Below are 22633 nucleotides of genomic sequence, written 5' to 3'. Positions count from 1 at the left end.
GGTTGAAATGGAATCCCAGACTTTGGAAGAAGAAAAGCAATGGAGGTACGGAGTGAAGTTTATGTTCTACAAATAGCAATAAGGAAGAAGACTTACACTGAATTTTCTCTTTAGGGGTGCTTTTATATGGAATTAGGTATCATAATTCTTTGTACAATGACTGCTTTTACTTAGTTGCGATCATCTCCAAGAATACATGCTTTAATAATTTTTTGAGAAACCAGTAAAAAAAGCTATAGTAACAAAATCCAAACTTAGAATTTTATGAAGAGAAGATTAAATCTTTTTATGTCACCTCAGTTATTGTCCTCTTTGGACCCCCTACTTCACATATCTAAATGAAAATCTAAAGTGAAATATCTAAAACTTCCCCAAGTCTGGGGGAAAACAGAAATCTGAGGCCTAAGAGGAGAAAAAGAAAGAAATGTGGATATGATGCCTCTCTCCCATTGACTTTAGAACACATAATTTCACTTGACAATTTACTTAAGAGAGATTAGGTTTGAGTTCTATTTAATCTCCAGGTCCTGCAGGTTGGGAATGTGATTTCTAGTAATATATTCCTTACAACCCGTGTAGAGAAAGCTGTTCATTTGCAAACATGCCCTTCTTCCCTTGGCCAGATGGGCCTTGGGGGACCCATTGACAGCCATTGAAAACCCATCAGCTTTGTCTGGTGCTAAGCAAAGTAAACAAACCCTTATCCAAATAGAGATTCATCTTAGATTGTGTTCTGTGCTGGTCTGCTGAAGTGAAAGAAAATAGGGGAAATGTGAAAGTAATGGGTGACTCTTGGAGCTATAAGATGCATGGGAAACTAAAGAATACACCATGCAAATGAGTAAATCTCAAATATAAAATTTATATGTGTGTGGGGGGGTTTGTATAAATACAAGCATGACAAAGAAATAAATGGGCAATATAAGTAGATGTGTAGTGATTCTCTTACCCGGTAGAGACAGATGAGGAGGAAAGGAGCTAAGCTCTCCAGCATAACCACAGACCATCAGAGCAATTCAGTTGGGGACCAACCTGAAACCATATTGATTATCCCACCTGCTCCATCCCAGACCAGTTTTATCACCTCTCAGTGGACCAGATGTCCACCTATAAAGAGCCAGGTCTGAAAAAAATCCTTTTGCATAGCAGTAAACAAGTTTGAAAATTTCCAGGTGCTAGAGAACTCACTTGGAACAAGAAGCATCCAGATTTCCACAAGTGCCTTTGGGGGACAGCAAAATTCAACTATATGGCATTTGCAGACTATTTCACCATCAGGGGAATCCTGATTCACTGGATCGACTCTCTCCCTCATGTGGAGGCAATTGGAGATGGTTCTAGCAATATCTTTCTACTCTAGTAACTTCTGGGAGAACAGAATTCTGCTAGGGGTCAGCAGAAAGCAGCAGTTGTTCTTCCACTCCATCCATTTGGGCTGATATTGGCCATTAGGATCTGAGGGGGAAGGAGAGGGTATAATTGGATCATCCACTCACTGCCAAAGGCACTTCATTGGAAGTTCAATATTCTTTCAAAGGGATCCAGGGGGATACTATTCTTTTACTAAATGAAATACATAGCAAAAAATACAGCTGACATTAGGTTCCTCTAAGAGATAATAGGATTCCTTGTTCCAGCAAGGTAGAAGTTGGTCAAATGGAGCAGTAGAAGATAATTAAAGAATTTCAGGGCAAAATCAAAAAAATGGGAGAAAAAAGTAATAAAATATCTCACTGGAAAAAACAACTGACCTGAAAAATAGATCCAAGAGAGATAATTTTAAAATTATTGATCTATTTGAAAGTCATGATCAAAAACAAAAAAGAACCTGGACATCATCTTTCAAGAAGTTATCAAGGAAAATTATCCTGATATTCTGAAACCAGAAGGTAAAATAGAAATAATTCACCAATCACTTCCTGAAAGAGACCCCCAAATGAAAACTCCCAGGAATATTATAGCCAAATTCTGCCACTCCCCAGGTCACAGAAAATTTCAGGCCTGAGAAGAAAGTTCAGATACCATCTAGTCTCATCTGTTCTATCCCTGAACAGGAATTTCTGCTACACTAGAGAATTTCTACTATACTACTACACTTTTTTTATTTTTTAAATGAACTTCTTTGGCAGTTTAGTGAAACTTAGAAGAACAAGCTTCTCAGGATGTTCTTAAATGCATAAAGTAACATATAAAGAATTAAAAGGAAACCAATTATACTGAAAAATACATTTGTCAGAATATCTTTTACAACAAATTCACCAATCCCTGGTTAAAAACCTATGTTCTCCAACAGCCCTGATAAGCAGCCATCTGCTTCTTACCCCAAAGATCTTTAATGAAGCGGAACCCACAGCTTCCTTCAGAATCCATCCCGCTTTGAAGCAGGAACTTAAACCTGCTTCTGTGCATCCCTACTACCCAGTGTCCCTCATTCCTATCCCTGGGGCTAAGCAGAAAAAATCTAATCCTTCTTTTGTGCAACAGCCCTTCAAATATTTGAAGACAGCAAGCATGCAACCTCTCTCCTTTCCCAAGTCTTCTCCAGGCCAAACATTTCTGTTTGGACCATTAGGAAGATTTGGGGGCTGGGAGAAAAGGGATTTTTGTGTGTGCCTTTTAACTGATCTTATCCAATGTTCTGCAGTTCCTTCAACATCCTAGTGACCCTTCTCTGGACACAATTCCAGTTTACCAGGACCTTCCTAAAACCTTCCTAAATTACCTCTCTAGGTAATTCATCATCTCTTTCTGTTGCTTCTGTTTTTCTACCATTATTATCAAACTTCCCAGAAGACATTTTGAAAATGCATATGATGATTTGAAAGCCTGCAAGTACACATGTGATTGTTGCCATAAAGTTTGTCCTACAGTTCTCGATGGCTTTGGGATGATCAGAGAATCCCAAAGTGGGAAGGGACCTCAAAGGCTGTCTCTTCTAATCCATGTTTAAAAATGTGCTCTGGGTGTCCCTGGACATCCATAGAGCCACAGAAAGGACCTCCAAGACCAATTTCTATTTCTCGGAAGATGCTCTCCACATACCCCTGATGATCTTTGGAGGAGGGGAGCCCACTTTATCCTGAGGCAGCCCCTTTCCCTTTTGGATAGCTTAAATTACTGGTAACTATTTTTTGCTATCATTTGAGCCTTTCTGAAACTCTTGAGAAGTAAGGTATTGAGTGCCAGAGGGAAGGTGTTGAATTTTGGTCCTGATACACACTTCCCAGTATTGTGATTATGGACAAAAAGACACTGCCTTTCTAAGCCTCAGTTTTCTCCTCTATAAAATGGGGATAATACTACTTTGCCTTCCTATGGCCCAAGATTATAGAAAATGTGACTTTGTGAATCCTAAAGTGCTAAAGAATTGGGAAAGATGGTAATTGTTATGACTTCCTAATTTAAAAAAAAAAATAAAACTTTTAAAATTCAGTTTTGCTCAGTCCTACATATGTCCTCCATGGAATTGTGATTTCATCCATGAGGATCCTCCTTACAGGGATCCCTAAAGGGATCCTATACCCCACTAAAGGTTCCTATCCTACTAAAAACCTGCCATAAAGGATCTTGAGCATCCTGGAGGTCTGCCTCTGAAGAATTTGATAAAATTAGACATATTTAAATATAACCATCAGGAATAAATTCACACTGAGCTCTAAGTTTTGTTGTGTTTGAGAGAGAAGCAATTTAGAAGTACTGAAAATTCTGAATTATAGAAGCTTCCTTTTAAAGTACTTTTATTTCAGTAACTCAAACTAAGCTAATAAAGTATCACTGAATAGTAATAAAAATCATTTTAATTTATTAACAATAACAACAATAATAATATACATTCACATAATACTTCAAGGTTTGCAGGACAATACATATACATCATTCGTCTCCTTTGGAGCTCTGTGAGGTGTAAATCCTTCAAGCATTAGCATCTCTGTTTTATAGATGAGCCTGGTAAAGCTGCCTTTCCCATGTTTACCCAACTAATAAGCATTACAGGCAGGCTTTGAATCTAGGTATTCCTGTTCCTAAGTTCAATGTCTGTCAGATGCCCACTCTGGCAAGCTTCCTCCAAGGAGTAGCTGGCATTTTGAACCCTAGCTATACATTACTTCGATTCCCACAGCAAACTCAGAGGGTAAGGTACTACATTATTATCTCTGGTTTTCAGATGTGGAAACTGAGGTTCACAGAGATTAAGTGATTTGCTATGGTTGGGAGACAGAATTCTCCTGATTCCAATTCTAATGCTCTCCTTACTTAGCAAACCAACTATTCCTGGGCATAAGGCCCTTGTATTATATACAGTGGAAAGAGCCCTGGAATTGAAGTTTTTAGGACTTAGACTGCGGTCCCAAATATATTCAGTATTTGCCCTGTCATCTGGGGCAAGTCACTTAGCTCTTTCTTAGAGTTTTTGTCTCTTCATCTATATATAAAACAGATGCAGATATAAGCAGACAGATAAAGTAGATAATAAAGTTTGTCCCGCCTACCTCTCAGAGAAATGTGGAGGAGGAACCTTTGAAAAACCCAAAATGCTATAGAAATGTGAGCCAATGAAAGGGCTTTTGACATGAGAGATATTTATGATGATGAAGATAATGATAATATGACTGCTTCTGGAATTTTGAGGTCGATTGAAAAATCCTGTTTTGAATACCCCCATATCAGTATTGTTGACACATTCTCAATTTTCCAACTTTATAAATAGACAGTTTGCTAAATCAACTTTAGCACAGCCCCACCCAAGCATTCAGAAATGACAAACAAGTGAAGTAAATACAGGTTATTAAGAGTCAGCAATACGTCTTGTCAGTTCTTTGCTGGGCTGTTTGTTTCATCTGGCCTACAAAAATCGACATATTCCCCCCGATGATTCTTGACACTTGGCACTACTTAATCTTTCATTCATGCTTTAAGTGCTCTGAGAAAGCATCATTCTGATCATTTATGAAGCACCAGTTTATAGATAGCCCTTGTGATATATGCTTTTTAGGAGCCTACAGTAAAATGGGACTTCTCTTCACTTTCTCACCGAAAACTCAACAGAGATAGCATATTTAACTATTTCAGCATTTTTATTGGTGGGAAGAAGTACAAATATTATAACAAGAGAGCATGAAAAAAATAACTTTTCATTATTAGTTTTATAATGGAAACACATAGATGCAATCATCTTCTTGCTCTACCATTTACCAGTCTGTCAATCCTTTGATCAACAAGCATTGATTGTGTACTTTGTATGTGTTAAGAGCTTTGCTAGACATTAGAAATCTGAATGCAAAAGTGATGATCCCTGCCCTGGAGAAGCTTACATTTTACCTGAGAGATTATGCGTCCAGCAGTAAGTAAAAACAGGATAGCCACAAAATAAATGCAGAATTAGTGGTTGAGGAAATCTGGAAAGGCCATTTGTAGGAGATGCAAAGGAAGAGAGCCACAGTATCCAAGATGCAGAGATGAGAAAGGGGAACATTTCCGGGGTGGGGAGTAGTAAGGGGAAGGGACATGGCTTGAGTCTCCTTTCCCATCCCCCCCACCCCTCTATTGTCAGGGGTTGGATCTTGAATAAGAGAGAGGAGGAAGCTGTGTCACCAAGGAGAAGGAATGCACAGTTAAAGACCTCATTAAAATGAGGGATCTGGAGGCCTGAAATGCTGAGATATAGATAGATAGATAGATAGATAGATAGATATAGATATCTATATATAGAATATATATAGATATCTAGATATACATATATATATTCTCAGCAGCCTCTTACTAACTGCTAAGTGGTGAAGTTGTAATGACTGCCATTTCAAATGAATGTTTAAATGCTACTTGTGTAATTTTTTAAAATCACATTATTACAAAGGAAGGATCCTGGACCTTTTAATGAAATCATGGCATCAGTAATATAACTGTTCCCTCTTGATGAGAACTTGGAAACTTCTTCTGGTTTTGGCTTTTATTAATATCATCTTCAAGGATAGATGATGTTCCTTTGGGCTTCTAACCATCCCAGCTTTTGTTCTTCCTAGTGTTATTTGGATGCTAGCTTAGCTTTTGCCAGAGGGGGGTATAAGACTATCTATTTGGACAGTGCTGGAGCTGTGGTAAGAGCCTGGATTTTGTACATGTGCTGATCCCCTCAAGTGATGTCAGGTCTTTTTCTTTGACTATTAGGAAAGCCATCCAAATCATTTTTCTTGGGTTTAGAGGCTCTGGGTGACTTAGCAAGAAAAAAGGTGCTTTTCCCCCCACACTATGATTTATACTCTCTCTTGGGCATAGAGACAGTTCCCTCCAGTTGTAAATGAATTCTCCCCAGCTCTGGGTCTGAAGGCTTTGTCATCAGTTCCTGTTCCCGGAGACGGGGGCGATTGATTTGCTCCCCTTTCCTCGGCAGCCAGCTGAGAATCTGAACTTCTTCTGCTCTGTGTATTTGCAGTGGGGAGTCGGCAGAAAGGCGAGCACCCGGTCAGGACGGCCGGCAAGGAGAAGTGCGTCTACTTTTTCTGGCAGGGCAGACATTCGACTGTGAGTGAGAAAGGGACGTCGGCGCTGATGACTGTGGAATTAGACGAGGAGAGGGGGGCCCAGGTGAGCCCCCAGGATGATTTCTACCTGCCCTGATGCTAAAGTGACACATAAAGTGTTCTCTTCTTCTCTTCTATTCTCCTCTGCCCCGTCCCCTGGGAACCTACGGCGCCTTTCCCTAAAAACCCCCCAAAGGGTCTGCCCAAAGGACCAGCTACCCATAGCCCACCCGGGATACCCCTGCGATTAGCTGCGTTAGCTGTCCCAGGATCAGCACAGTCCTGGCACATAATAACAGCTTTAATCAATGCTTGTTAACTTGACTGTGACCCAGCTTTTCCACATGGAGAGGATTCCTCTCTTTAATACTGACATCACTGTGGTAAGGCAGTATGGGGGATGCCCACCCCCTCATCCCTTTCCCAGACTCTTACTATGTGACTTAACCTCTCTTGGGTTCAATTTTCTCATTTCTAAAATGGGGAAGAGAATACCACTTTGGGAGGATCAAACTGGACACTTCAAGCCATGTGTAAAGCTAATGTTGTTATCCATGTGTGATCCATATTTTCTGTTATAAATATAGAGAAATAAATCAATCTCCAAAGTAGGATCACAGAACTAGAGCTGTAAGGGACCTCAGTCACAGAATATGTTGCAAAATCAAGTAAAAATGCCCTTTGGAATAGTCACAACCATTAGTGCTAGTAAAAAAAAAAAAAAAAAACAACTTCATATACATATATATATATATATGTATATATATATATATCTCCATCCTCTATATATATACATATATATGTGTGTATCCATATATGTATGTATCCTATAAGTGAATCCTATATATATATATTGGAAAATATGAAACAAATGTTTTTTCCTATCACAGATATGTAGCCAAGTGAAGGGCATTTCTGGGAAATAAGAGGGAAAAGGAATTTTCCACCAAGGTAGATTAGCAAGTACATCCTGTCTTCTAAAGGCTTAGATCTAGCCAAGAATATCTCTCCTAACCATCATTAGATTACAGCAGTCATATGTGCAAGTTATAGTGCCCTGAAAGCTGAAAATGATGAGAATTTCCCACTGAGAAAATGTATGTGAAAAATAGTTTTTAGCAGGGGTTTGCATTTGAATTTGTTCCCTGCACTGGAGGGTTTTGATCATAGTGTTAAAGAGTGACTGTATTTATGATCAGGACTGCTGTGAGGATTAAATGAGATAATGTATGTAAAGCATTTTACAAACCTTAATGTTAGCTATGATGATGATGGTGATTTGTATTGGGGAGAAATAGAATTGAATATTTTACTTATGCCCTCAACTTCATCATTTTAACTGGTTTTTTGGTTTTGTTTTGTTTTTTTACATTTTGAATGCGAAACTGTAGTTTGGGTGTTAGTTTTTGATAAATTACATGAATTGGGAATCAGACTTCAGATATATTAAATACTGCCACAGAGTAGCATTAGATTATGCAAAATGGTGCAAGCAATTGATAAGCCACCACAGAGTGAGAAATGCTTCCTCCATCTTAGGGTTCCCAGGCCCCCCAGGCTCAATAAACAATTTTCTCCTTAAGTGTGCAGAGCCTTGCCAAAAATCACGAATGAATTGACTCAAGCTGAACATTATATATGGTGCTGCTAATGCCTGATCGAAGGGACTGCATTAACAGGCAAGGAAAGGCAGCCTTGTGGATGATATACGGTTGCATGCAGGCCTCTGGAGTGATGAATACAGAAACTTTTTTTCCCCTAAAATTGTTAAATTAGCAGTCAGTCATTCTAATTATTGAGGGCTTCTTTTGTTGTTGTTAAAGAATTTATTTAATTTTCAGGTTCAAGTGCTTCAGGGAAAGGAGCCACCATGTTTTCTGCAGTGCTTTCAAGGAGGAATGGTTGTACACGCAGGGAAGCGAGAAGAAGAAGAAGAAAATGCACAAAGTAAATCATTTTTACTGTTAGAAATCAGATTTTTTTTTCTCTTGGAAGCTTTTTTTTATAAGAAAGGGAGACTTGAGGGCAAGTCTTAAGCTATTAAAGCTTAAAACTACCCTAAGAATTTTGGAACATCCTGCTTGCCATGGAAAATCTCACAAAATTTGGCTTTAAAATCATCTTTATGGGAAACTTGACATTCTCCTGAAAGTTTACATGGGAAGGTGAAGTTTGGGAATGGGCTTAGTGATGTAAGAAAGTTACTTTACCAATACCTTTTTAGACTTCTCTCCCCAAAACCCAACAACTACTATGAGAGTTCCGTTTCATTCTACCTTTTTTTGTTTAGATTTTAGGTACTTTAAAAAAAAAAAAAAAAACTTATGATATATTATACTATGCCTTTAAGCATTTTTGGATGAGTATGGTTTCTCCGTTTTATGGTTTTTTTTGTTTGGAGCCCCAGAAAGTGATAGTCGTTGGCCAGGTGACCAATGAGAACACAGAACCTCAGAGCCCCAGATGAGCTAAAGGCACAGGAGCCCAGTCCTAGTCCCACATTCCCTTTCATCAGTTAGTTGTCATCTTTGCCCATGGTTATTTCCTGCTGACCTCCTAGTAGAGATTGGATTGGGACTCATTACTTTGCCAGTGCTAACTTGGTATTGATGGTGTCCCCTACAGGTGACTGGAGATTGTACTGTGTCCGAGGAGAAGTTCCCATTGAAGGAAATTTGCTTGAAGTTGCCTGTCACTGTAGCAGCCTGAGATCCAGGACTTCCATGATTGTTCTTAGTGTCAATAAAGCACTCATGTACCTTTGGCATGGGTGCAAAGCACAGGCCCACACAAAGGATGTTGGGAGAACTGCTGCAAATAAAATCAAAGAACAGTAAGTAATTAATAACTTCATTTTAGAGGAGAGGAGAGGAGATGAAGGAAGGAAGGAAGGAAGAAAGGAAGGAGGGGGGGAGGGAGGGAAGGGAGGAGAGAGGGGAAGTGGGGAGGGGGGAGGGAGGGAAGGAAGGAAGGAAGGAAGGAAGGAGGGAGGGAGGGAGAGAAGGAGAGAGAGGGAAGGAATCTATCCAAATGAAAGTCTTGGTGGAGTATCTAGGCTTAACTGTTGCCTTAGTGGGCCTGAACCTGGGGCAGGGAGGAGAGGAAGAGGGGGTTCCCAAGAAAACAACCTGAGAGCCCACAGACTTTGATGGGTACACCCATGCTAGTTCAGAATTTCAGGGTTAAAAATACCTCTGAAGCTGTCTAATCACACTTGAAAAAATATCCCCATCGAGGTCCTCTCGCATCTGAAGATTTCCAATGATGGGCAATCTCTTACCTCCTGGAATAGACCATTCTTCTTATGGATGCCTTAATTATTAGAAAGTCTTCCCTGACATCAGGAAAAAATTTGCCTCCCTGCAACTGCTAACCACTATTCCTGGTTCAGTTTTCTGAGGTCAGGTCTCAGAATAAGCCTAATCCTTTTTTTCCCATAATAGTTCTAATGATCCTTAGAGAAACAGCTTTCATGGTCTTCAAAGGCTTCTCTTCTTCAGGCTCAACATTCCCAGGTTCAGATTGATGTAGCTGGTACCTCTCTGCTTGCAAATTTAGTTTTTATTTTGGGGGGGTTTATTTTTATATTCAACAAGGGACATTGACAGCGTGCTTTCAAAGACCTGTGCAATTCAGTAAAATCCTACATTTTAAGAACAATATAGGGTTCATTTGTAGCCATTAAACAAAGGATTCTTGACCTGGGGTCTTTGAACTTTTTCATATTTTGATAGCAATGTGTCTTTACAGTTATTTTCTTTTGTGGTCTTATGTATTCTATTTCATGAATTTGAATAATATTGGGCATCCTGGTAATGCCGTGCACCTGAGATCAAAGTTGATCTCATTTACTAGCTTTCTGAGCCTGTACAAGGCACTTAACTTCTGAGTGCCTCAGGTTCCTCATCTTAAAAATGGAGATAATAGCACCTTTTTTCCAGGATAATTATGAGGATCAAATGAGACACTATCTATAAAAGGCTTAGGTTGTTGCCTGGCATATGGATGGTAAGCTCTGGTAGCAGCTGGAGGAGTAGTTAGTAATAGTAATAGCAGGAGGAGGAGGAGGAGTTGGTAGGAGGAGGAGAAAGAGGAATAGTGGTAGTGGTAGCAGTAGTAGTAGTTAGTAGTAATAGTAGATAATGGTGGTAGTAGTAGGAGTTAGGAGGAGGAGGAGGAGGAAGAGGAATAGTGATTGTAGTAATAATGGTAGTGGTAGTAGTAGGAGTTAGTAGTAGTTAGTGATAGTAGTAGTGGTAGTTAATGGTAGTAGGAGGAAGAGTTAGTAGTAGTAGTTAATGGTGGTAGTAGTAGGAGTTAGTAGGAGGAGGAGTAGAAAGAGGAATAGTGGTAGTAGTAATAGTAGTGGTGGTTGTAGTAGAAGTTAGTAGTAGTAGTTAGTGGTAATAGTAGTGGTAGTTAATGGGGGTAGTAGTAGGAGTTAGTGGTGGTAGTAGTAGTTAATGGTGGTAATAGTAGGAGTTTCTACTTCTATAGAGGAGTAGAAAGAGGAATAGTGATAGTAGTAGTAGTAGTTAATGGTGGTAGTAATAATAGTGGTAGTAGTAGTGGTAGTTAGTGGTGGTAGTAGTAGTAGTAGTAGTTAGTAGGAGGAGGAAGAGAAAGAGGAATAGTTGTAGTAGTTATTGATATTAGTAGTGGTAGTTAGTAATAGTAGTAATAGGAGGAAGAGGAGGAGGACCAGGAGTAGTCAGTTGTAAGAGAAGGAGAAGGAAGAGTTGTTAGTTTTAGGAGGAGGAATAGTAATAACAGTAGTAGTAGTTAGTAGGAGTAGGAAGAGGAATGCTAGTAGCAGCAGCAGCAGCAATATGAGTTAGTAGATATTGTTGTGGTAGTGATGTAGGAGTTGTAGCAGCAGTTTCTGAAGCAGTCCATTTGCCTTACCAGACTTACACAGGGTTCCACGATACACACACAAAAGAAAGGCAAAGAACTTCCACTCTGAACTTACAAAGAGTAAACCTTTTCTGGGGATTAGTCTTTTGAGTAAGACCCATTCCCATTTGGATGCCCATTTCCAGTACTGGAGATTTATTTATTTTTTTAGTGAGGTGAAAAGATCACATTCTAAGATTTTTGCTCAGGCCCTTAAAACGTCTAGCTTTTCTCAGGCAGCAGGGCCATGAAAGTATTTCACCCACTAGAGAGTATGAAGCAACTAGTTTATTTGTCAGGCAGTAAGATGAACCTTTTCCAAGAAAAAAATTGCTTTTTCTGGCTAAAAGAACAGAGGCACGGCAATTAGGGTTGACTCCAAATAAGGATCAACCAGGATGAGTCATGGTCACCTGCTGAGGAACCCAGAGGATTTTACAGACCAAAGGATAGTGGGGAGGCTTCCAAATTACCCTGCTCTGCAGGAGACTGATCCGCTTCATTCTTCCAGGAACACCTAAGCAGCTTAGCTTTCCATGGGACAGGTTTGGGAGAGAAGGATTAAAGCTGTTGTTCTTTCAGGGTGTCACATGGAATGAAACACGTTTTCCCTAAATATTTCATTTTAACACCTTATTCTATCTTATAACCCTATCTCTTAGTGAAAGTGATCAAAAGTATTGGACTACCTGCCATCTAGGGGAGGGGGTGGCGGGAAGGAGGAGAAAATTTTGAATCCAAGGTTTTGCAAGGATCAATGTTGAAAAACGATCTCTGCAAATGTTTTGAAAATAAAAAGCTTTAATTAAAAAAAAATGTTTTTTTTTAAAGTAAGTGAGAAGGGTTTGAATAAAATACTCCAAAGACTCCCTTAGGTTTCACCATCGTTTCTAAGCTGAAGTCCAAGAGCCAGTGTTAGCTCAAAATAGATCAATAATTCCTTTCGTCAGGGAAAACTGGATCATGTGACTGACCAGGATGTAGTCAAACCAAACTCAGGTTTGGACTTGGGGATTATTGGTGCTATTGATACATACAAGGAATATAAAAATTGTGTTGGTTTTTCCCCCCACAGATGTCCCTTGGAAGCAGGATTGCACAGTAGCAGCAAGGTGACGATCCATGAGTGTGATGAAGGGTCAGAGCCGTTGGGATTCTGGGATGCATTAGGCAGGAAAGATCGGAAGGCCTACGACTGCATGCTACAAGGTAGTGCATCCTCAGTGTCCGGGTCAGCAAACTGGGGAGAGCCTTCTCTCCCTACCTCTCGGGCTTGTCTGCAAGAAAAGTCTTTTAGGTGAAGTAGTAGCAGCAGCAAAGATGGCAGTATTCCTGCCCCCTCCTGTGCCCAGCGTTGTAATTGATTGTGAAACAAGAATGGAAAATTTGGGTGGCATTACACAATAAAGCAAAATAAAGCAGTTGACCCAAACTCTTACTCCTATTACTTTCAGCCTTGCCCCAAGTCTTACCATCTATCACAATAATTTTTCATTATTGCCAAAAGATTCAAGCAGACAGGACCCCCTGAAGGGCTTGAGTAGAGTTCTTCATGCCCTGAGCCTTCTAGGACCACTGATACTCTGTTAAGGCTCATCATTCAACTTGGCTTTGTGGAGCTTTTCCCATTTGCTCACATGATATTTTCAAGAACATCAGCCATGTCATAAAAGAATCAACTTAAGGGTCAGAGAATCAGATATGGATTTAGGAGAAGCTGGGTTCAAGTCCACCTGAGTCAAGTCATTTAATCTTCCTGAACCCTAGTTTACTCATTACTCAAGATGGACATGATAAAATGTATAGTAATTCCTTTGCAGGATTATTGAAACTCAAAGGAAATGTAAATCATTTCCTTTTATTTTATTTTATTAAAACTGCCCCCCCCCCATCTTGCCCAAGTTGGAATGCAGGGGCTTCTCACAAACCTGATTCCACTTTGATCTGCCAGCCTGAGCCAGTTCCTCTTGCCTTAGGCTCTCTCTGGTGTCCCCTGATGGGGGAAAATTAGTCAGAAATGGTCAATATCTATCTCTCATCTTTAATTCATTTGTTGTTCTTTTCCTTTCAAAGATCCTGGGAAGTTTAATTTCACGCCCCGCCTGTTCATCCTCAGTAGTTCATCTGGAGATTTCTCAGCCACGGAATTCATGTATCCTGCCCGGGATCCTTCTGTGGTCAATTCCATGCCCTTCTTACAGGAAGACCTGTACAGTGCCCCTCAGCCAGGTACGATAATGTGGGAACTCCACCTATTTGTGAAGAGCAATAGGAAAGAAAAAAGTCCAGGCAGTCACAGAGCCACAAGGTGGGACATCCTGGGATCTGGTTGGAACTGGACAGTCTTATTTTCCTGGAAGGGGCAGGAAGAACTTCTTTTCCTCTGATCTCCACCTCATGCCGCTTCTCCACTCCCATTCCCCAAAGTTACATCCATAAATAGACCCACACCCTACTCTTCAGAAGCATTAACACATTGAACCTCTGTAAGATAGTGAGTAGAAGGTACCCTCCCAATCCTGCTTTGGATTGAGGGTCCAAAAAAGAAAAAGACTTTACGCTCCCTCCCCTCCCAAATCTGTTCTTTTTCTTCAGGATGGATTTTGGACCTAGGAGAGATCACTAAAAATCAATCCAAAGCAAAAAAAAAAAAAAAAAAATCTAAGGGAGAACTAAATTCTAAGTGAGCCAGTCACAAAGTAGTGAAGGTAGAACATTTGGATTCAGAACTTACCTTTGCCCCATCTTCCCTGTGTGATTTGGGACAAATGATTTCCCCAGTCTGGACTGACAAGAGAGGAAAACCAGCTCTCCTTTGAGTTCCATTCTAACCCTACACCTATTATCCTAAGTGAGCTGTATTCAGATCCCTGAAGTACAGAACCAACAAGAATAAGCTCTTTTCTTTGTCTAAAAAATGAAAAGGCAAAGTTTTTAGTTCAGTAGCTTGTTAATGGAAAGGGGAGGGGAGGGCAAGGAGAGGAGAAATGAGAGAGGAGGTTTTTGGCAAGGAAGGGATGGGCAAGATAAAGACTATTTTTTGAAAATATATCTTTGGCCTGCATGGTCTCAATCTTGTTTAAAAAGGAAAAAAAGAGACTGCTTAAGAATAGCCCAGAATATAAATCTTAATGGCCCTGTCATGTATTAGAACTGGAGTCAGCAATTCCTTTAACCCTGAATGCCATCAATGTAGATTGGCACTGCTCATGGTTACCACTGACAGGGCTAAAGCACAGTTAAAAAAAGAGGAAAAGACTGGATGAAGAAGGAAGAAACAGAGGAGAGGCCGGCAGTAATGGTGGGGACTGATAGACTGCCACCAGTAATTTTAAGTTACCTGACCCCTGCAAAAGCTGTACCCTGTCATAGGAGGCTCCTCTGTCGCTCATTGCTAAGGGGATGCTCTTCTCCTTCTCAACCATCATATATTTTGGGAGGAAGCAAATCAATTGTACCCTCAAAAATGCATTAGGTGACCTTTTGTCTCCTCCACAGCACTTTTCCTCGTCGACAACCACCATGAAGTGTATCTCTGGCAAGGGTGGTGGCCAATTGAGAACAAGATAACGGGGTCTGCCAGGATTCGCTGGGCCAACGACCGAAAGTGTGCCATGGAGACGGTGCTTCGCTACTGCAAAGGTGGGCTCCTTTCTGAAACGATGCTTCAGCTGTGAAAATTATTGGTTAATATCCCAGAACAGCTCTATGGAACGTTGGGTCATGGTACCAGTCCATAGTATCAACTTCCTTCTCATTGGCTTATTCAGTTCCTTTGAGGATAAATCTGTTAGACCATTGATAAGATCTGACAGTTGATGATAAAAAAAAAAAAATACTTTTTCTGTTACATTTTTTAAGGCTTATTTCTCTTGAGATTAGAGAATTCCATATTTCCAGCATGATTGTGAATTTTAAATTTATTCTTGTGTGGAATGAGGGCATCCAATTTGTAATATTAGAGATTCAAAATCCATATGGTAAGGTATTCTGAAGTGGTCAAGACCTTTGTGCATTCAGGATTAAATCATCTATGTGACAATTAAACCGTCAACATCAACAATAATAATAGTGTCTCAGTAGAGTTTCAGAGTTTGCAAAAAAACTTTACAAAAATCTCATTTTATCCTCATCACAACCCTGGGAAATAGGTATATAATATTACTGTCCTATTTTATAGATATGAAAACTAAGGCAGAAAAGTTGGTACTTGTCCAGGGTCATACAAGTTAGTATCTAGAGTCAAATTTGAACTCAGGTTTCCTTGACCTGAGATCCAGTACACTCAAACTTTTTAAATAGGGGGCCAATTCACTGTCCCTCAGACTATTTTTGGAGGGCCGGACTGTAGTAAAAACAAAAATTTTGTTTTGTAGGCCTTTAAATAAAGAAACTTCATAGCCCTGGGTGAGGGGCGGTAGTTTGAGGACCGCTGACCTAAGATGTAAGATGTTTCTCATTTCATTGTCCTTTATGTAGAGTTGGAAAAGAGGTAGTCTCTCAAAGATCTTTTGATTTGCATTGTTCATTGTGATTTCTCCTTCCTAGGAGATCCACATCAGTGAACTCATTTGATTATCACTCCATGTTTCAAATGCAAGAAGCATTTGTGCAGCATTATCATTTATTTTAGTCCTTAATGGACAGCTTAAATCTCAGGGTCTAGATGAGAATAACAGGAAACCCTTCCCAGATTTATAAAAGCACTGGAGAATGTAACAGAAACCTTCTCCCTTTCATGGCTCCATCAGGCCCAAGAGCATGTTAGATTTTGTGGGGCAGAAAAGTCAGAGACTCAGCTAATACCCTATTTAGAGAAATAGCTAGAAAGTACACAGCAATGGACATTTGGCGGGAATCCCATATCTGAAGGTGTTCTTTTTTCCCTTAAATATTTCATTAATGAGCAACAGTGATTAAGAATAAATGACTAAGTAAACAAATGCTTTTTACTCTGTGAAGTATCTACTAACATTTTTGTCTTTGGTCATTACAGGAAAAAATGTTAAGAAACCCCCCAAGTCCTACCTTCTTCATGCTGGGTTAGAACCTCTGACCTTCACCAATATGTTTCCAAGTTGGGAACATAGAGAAGACATTGCTGAAATCACAGAAATGGTATGTGTACTTTCCCTTTATGAGGGTTGGGGATGTTGTTCACAGGGAAGGAGGAGGAGGCTTGGGAATGGGGAAGTTTGAAGAGTAAGGGGTGAATTTTTAGTTCAAAGAGAAGAGGTCCATTTTTAGTGACACTTATTGTTTACAGAGGCAGTCCTTTACACAAAACTTCTGCAGAAAAAAAATCTTAAAGCCCATAGGGATGATACTGAATTAATTTTTTTAAATGTTTATCATTTTTATCATCTTCATTTTCAATTGTAACTCAGCTTCCTAGAACCCAGAAAGCCTGATTATTTTAAAAAATTTATAGAGATTCTTTTGAATATTAAGGTTCTTTTCACCTGCTTACCAAAAGTTTAAAAAAAAAAATAGTTCTACAAGAATGAAGTTCCATTCACATTTTCTAGATTTTGCTGTTTCATTTCCAAATCATATTGAATATGAAAATAAGGCTCTCTAGGAAGTGTGGTGGCTCACGGAATGAATGGATGGATGGATGAAACAATGAAAAGCATTTATTATACTCCTATTGTATGAAACACTATGGCAAGCACTAAGGATAAAAATTCAAAAACAAAGATAATCCCTTCCCTCTAGGAGTTTCTGTTCTGATAGGAGGAGATAATATACTTTGAAAGAGGCTGATAACATATAAGATGCTTCAGTTTACTCTAAATCTGACACAGGGAATTGAGAACCCAATCCTGTTCCCTCAAGACTCCCCTCTAAGAGAATATTAATCCCAGCTGAAAATACCAATTATTCTGTTGAATTTTCTCTCTAACTTTCTTCAGGATGGCCATAGACACAGTCACCATATTTTCTAAACAAAAAGTCAGGACACCTGGTCTGATAAAGGGCATCTTCACCTGATTTGTGAATGGAACAAAATATTCGAAATCAGAAAAATATCTGGGAAATCTGTGATATATTGGTTTCTATACCTATAGGCCACTTACTGAGGAAAATTAGATTGAAAAAAATGTAAAAGAAGTCTATATAAGAAAGTGTTTGGTTTGATTTTTACACTCTTGACTTTAACATTTGAGATAGTTTTTTTTTCCAATTTATAAGCATTTATTTTTTCTCCCTACATGCCCTCCCCATCAAAAAAAAAAAAAAATACACACCTTTGTAAACAATTTTACATAGTCAAACAAACAAATTTTCACTTTCCTACTTTTTCCAAAAATGTACAGGCCGTTCTGTACAATTGCAAACAATTCTGTACACTTCACCTAAATAAAGTCAGATCTAAACAATTGAAAAGATGTCAGTTGCTCGTGAGTAGTTGTTTGAGTTAATACAATAAAAATGACAATTTTACCTAGATTATTTTATTCAGTGCCATACCAATCAAGCTACCAGAAATTATTTTATAGAGCTAGAAAAAAATAATCGCAAAATTCATCTGGAAGAACAAAAGGTCAAGTGTATCAAGGGAAGTAATGAAAAAAAATGCAAAGGAAAGTAGTCTAGCCATATCTGATCTAAAACTGTTTTAAAGCAAGAATCATCAAAACAGTCTGCTTCTGGCTGAGAAATAGAGTGGTGTAACTGTGAAATAGGTTAATTATATGAGACAATAGTTAATGACTTTAAAAATCACCTATTTGATAAACCCACAGACTCCAGCTTTTGGGATAAAGAACTCAAAAAAGTGGAAAATCGTATGGCATAGACGAACATATCACATTTTATACCCAGAAAAGGTCAAAATGATTCAGACATAAAGTGTGATACAATAAGCAAATTATGAAAACAAAGAATGGTTTATCTACCAGATACATGGAGAAAGAAAGAATTTGTGACTATATAAGAGAGAGAGAGAAATAAATGTAAAATAGATTATTATGGTTATATTAAATTTGAAAAAGATTTTGCACAAACAAAATCAGTGCAATCAAGATCAGAAGGAAAGCAGAAAGTTGGGATGGTGTTCTGATGAAAGGTCCTACCTAATTCTTAAATACATAGAGAACTGAGTCAAATTTATAAATACAAATCATTTCCCAATTGATAAATAAATGGTTAAAGCTTATGAATAGGCAGTTTTCAAATGAAGAAATTCAATCTATCTCTAGGCATAGTAAAAAATACTCTAAATCACTATTGATTAAAGAAATGCACTATCAGTTTGGTTAACATAACAGAAATGGAAAATGATAAATGTTAGAGAAGCTGTGGGAAAATTTGAACACTAATGCATTGTTGGTGAAATTGTAAACTGATCCAGCCATTCTGGAGAGCAATGAACTATTACTGAGTGATTTTGAGCAGAACCTGGAGAATGTTGTACACACTAACAGTCACATTGTGTGGTTTTTTTTTCTCCACCCTCAGTCTTTTTGTGAATTCTGTCACTTCAGAATCCCATTTAGAGGCTTGATTTAATGTTGTTTCTAAGGGAAACTGGGGAGAGCTCAGCAATTCCGAGGGTTCTCTCTATTATCTTGACTCTTTGCGCTTATATATCTTGCCCTTGGCAGACTTTAAAAAGCACTGAACAAACATCATTTATTGTCATTTACCTATGCATATACCTATATACCAGTTGACCAAGGTAGACACAGGCCAGCAAAACTGCAGTGTTTACTGTCTGTACCCATCTGCCACTGCAAGTTTTTTTTCAGTGGAACTCACTGGGCTGCATTTTGAAACTGGGAGGGTCAGTGGAAAATCTCCTGGATAGTGGGTTGGCCTGAGAAGCAAGGAGATTCCCATCTAGCTCCTATTTCTGACATGGTGGGATGCTGGAGACACATCATTTAACCTCTCAGTGCCCTGGCAAATGATAAGTGGCTTTTGCCAATGATGTAAGAAGTTCTCTGTACCACTGAAAAACCCATCAGGCCCTTGTCCTCCCCACTACCCCCCAAAATTTTGTATGAAATGAAACCTATTCCCACCTTATCGGGGTCTCCACACAGTGAATCTAGCTATATTTTCTTCTCTGATCACCTATATGTCTGAATATCTGTACTTATACTTATTTACACACATGTATGTACAGGAATATACTTATGTGTGTATCATAAATATATACATGTTACACATATACATCATTATATAAGTGGCTAACCTAGCTAAAATCCCAGCATTTATCACAGTCTATCACACACTGTGTCTCCTAGAATCCGTTGCAAAGTTGGATGACTATTTTGGGGTGTCCCAGCAAATGAGAGAAAGGAACTGATGTGGGCACTTGGAATGTCCTCGCCCATAGGGCAGGCCCTGCAGCAGCTTTTAGTTTAAGCTTTGGTTCTTGATTTTTCCTTTTTATATACTCAAAAGCATTTTTTTCCATTTTCCTTTCTTCCCCAGGATGCAGAAGTTTCTAATCAGATAATTCTTGTGGAAGACGTGTTAGCCAAGCTTTGTAAAACCGTTTATCCGTTGGCTGATCTCTTAGCCAGGCCCCTCCCTGAAGGAGTGGATCCTCTGAAGCTTGAAATCTACCTTACTGACGAAGACTTTGAAGTAAGTAGGTCGACAAGCGTTTAAGTATATACTGAGTGCCAGTGGGCAGCCTGGTGCACAGAGCACTGGTCCAGAGGCAGGAAGACTCATCTTTATGACTTCAAAGTATCTCATCTCAGATGTTTAGTAGCTGTGTGACCTTGGGCAAGTCACTCAACTCTGTTTGCCTCCGTTTCCCCATGTGTATAAATGAACTGGAGAAGGAAATGGCGACCTGCTCCACTATCTCTGCCAAGAAAATCCCAAATGGGGTCATGAGGAATCAGATATAACTGGAAAATGACTGATTAACAACAAAGAATCGGCTTCAGTGTTTGGAGAGATACATAATACCATCTCTGCTCTCAGTGAGCTTAAATGGGAGAGAGAATATGCATTAAAAATCTACATAGTACTTGGAGGAGGGGTAGAGGGACCTCAGTCCCTTGAACTGAAAACCAGGGGTCCAAGAAATAGAGAGGAGGAGAGAGAGGAATTTTGCTGGCTTTGTAAGGGTAGAGATTTGGGATGAAACATCCCAAATGAGAAATAACAAAATGGCCAGTTTTATTCGTCTAGTGCATATGCAGACAGACAATAACGCAGAAAAGATTGCCAAGGACTACATTTTAAAGTTTTAAATGCCAAACACACAAGTATTTGTATTTGATTATAAAAGGTGATGGGGAGCCATCAGAATTTATGGAGGGTGAGGGAAACATGGTGAGACTTCTGCTTCAGGAAAATCACTTGGGCAGCTACATGGATGACAGACTAGAGTGGAAAAAGGCTTGGGGAAGAGAGAGAGAGGAAGAAAGGTTGTCCAAAAAGTAACTTCTTGCAATAATAGTCCAAGCAAGAGTTCATAAAGGACTGAACTGGGATGTTATCTATGTGACCATCTGGAGGGAAGTTATAGAGATTGAAATGACAAAATTTGGATGCTTGGACCCTTTGAGGTTGCAAACCTAAATGAGAAGTCTAAGAGTGCCCTCAGCAGAAAGAGAATACAGACACACTGTGTCTCCTGGAATCCATTGCAAAGTTGGATGACTACTTTGGGGTGTCCCAGCAAATGAAAGAAAGGAACTGATGTGGGTACTTGGAATGTCTTCGCCCATAGGGCAGGCCCTGCAGCAGCTTTTATTTTAAGCTTTGGTTCTTGACTTTTCCTTTTTTATATGCTCAAAAACATTTTTTTTTCCCATTCTCCTTTCTTCTCCAGGATGCAGAAGTTTTTAATCAGAAAATTCTTGTGGAAGATGTTTTAGCCAAGTTTTGTAAAACCAGACAAGATTTTCTTATTCTGAATTGGTTTTTTCTCTTTCTTTCATTCAGATTGCACTAGAGATGACCAGAGAAGAATATAACATGCTGCCATCTTGGAAACAGGTGAACCTGAAGAAAGCGAAAGGGCTCTTCTAAGCATCGATGCTGCCAGTGGAAGATGAGGCTGGAGAAATCTCTGTGGTCACTTTCAATACCGTTGGGCCAGGAAGATGGACATCTATGTGTCCTGGTCTTCAAATTGTTTAAAAGTCAAAGTAGAAATGATTTGAAGTTATTAGATACTGCCTGAGCTGGAGTTGTGTAATTTTGTAAATGTGTAAGAGAACTCTCTGAAAACTTTCTCCCCCCCAACTCAGAGGGTATTTCCTGTTTGTAAACTTGGCTCTCCCGTGCACTTAAAGCAGTAGCACCTCATAGCTGCTGCTCAGCCCTCCTGACTCCATCCAGCCTTTGCCTATTCTTTTTTGAAGATGCTCTCTTTGTAAAGTGTTATTTTGTTAGCTTGTGGATTATTAAAAAAAAAATTATATTTATATAAACACCATATAGTTCAAGTATGTATTTAACAAAACAAAATATGTATTCACTTAAAAAAAAATTTTTTTTTGGTGTCAAAACAATACCGAGAAGTAGATGGAGTTGCTTCTACTGAATTATCTATCCCACAGTCTATGTATCTTATACACGTTCTGAAACGTTTCCTTTGGCAATGGGCAAGGGGCTATTCTAAGGAGTACCGCCGGTGCTTAAAGGAACAAAACTTTTATACTTAGGGCTGGAGACTCTGGAGAAACTCTGTGACCTTCATACCTTAATATCCAAAAACAAACAAAAACATGTATAGTGCCTTGTTTTGTGTACAGTTTATATACAAAAAAGTTTGGGTCTGCGTTTTTGAAGATGGTTTGGAACAGTATCTACAATTTTACTTTACGATGATCGAGGTTTAAAAAAAAAACAAAACATCTCAGTTTATAATACTTGTAAACACATCTTTTTGTGATATAAGATTCCAAAGTAAGAGCTTCAGAATAAAACTTTGGCAATGAGTTGTTTGGCCTTTGTTTAATTACAAGAAAATACGCTTCTGAAATGTCCTTCCTTGTGTTTAAGTGCCCCATGATACCAACATCCCACAGTTAACTATTATAGCTTTCACTTTTTAGGGGACCTGGCACAGAGAAATGAGGTGAGGGGGAGAGAGAGAATTTACTGCCAAATTTTCTAAGAACATGTGGGAATGGTTATACAGGTTCATCAGGTTTTCAGGTTGGGTGCCAGTGCTTATATTCTAGGTGGTACACGAGCTCCTGCAGCATTAGTGCAGGCTCCCATTGCACTTTTCCACA

General features: G+C 39.2%; 1 protein-coding gene across 22 annotated transcripts in view; it reads left to right on the top strand.

Moving 5' to 3' along the window:
* SVIL (supervillin) overlaps positions 1-22333 on the top strand; it is a 254897-nt gene extending 232564 nt beyond the window's left edge. For all 22 annotated transcript variants that reach the window (XM_031939775.1, XM_031939772.1, XM_031939768.1 and 19 more), the window contains 9 exons: positions 6431-6582; positions 8360-8465; positions 9144-9351; positions 12490-12623; positions 13488-13643; positions 14913-15056; positions 16411-16532; positions 19860-20015; positions 21333-22333. In XM_031939775.1, the coding sequence (XP_031795635.1) occupies positions 6431-6582; positions 8360-8465; positions 9144-9351; positions 12490-12623; positions 13488-13643; positions 14913-15056; positions 16411-16532; positions 19860-20015; positions 21333-21419 (1265 nt within the window). In that variant the 3' untranslated portion in view covers positions 21420-22333. The remainder of the gene's footprint in view (positions 1-6430; positions 6583-8359; positions 8466-9143; positions 9352-12489; positions 12624-13487; positions 13644-14912; positions 15057-16410; positions 16533-19859; positions 20016-21332) is intronic.
* Positions 22334-22633: the final 300 nt, after the last annotated feature.

This window comes from Sarcophilus harrisii, chromosome 5 (genome assembly GCF_902635505.1).
Source record: "Sarcophilus harrisii chromosome 5, mSarHar1.11, whole genome shotgun sequence".
NCBI lineage: Eukaryota > Metazoa > Chordata > Mammalia > Dasyuromorphia > Dasyuridae > Sarcophilus > Sarcophilus harrisii.
This window is presented reverse-complemented; position numbering and strand designations above follow the sequence as displayed.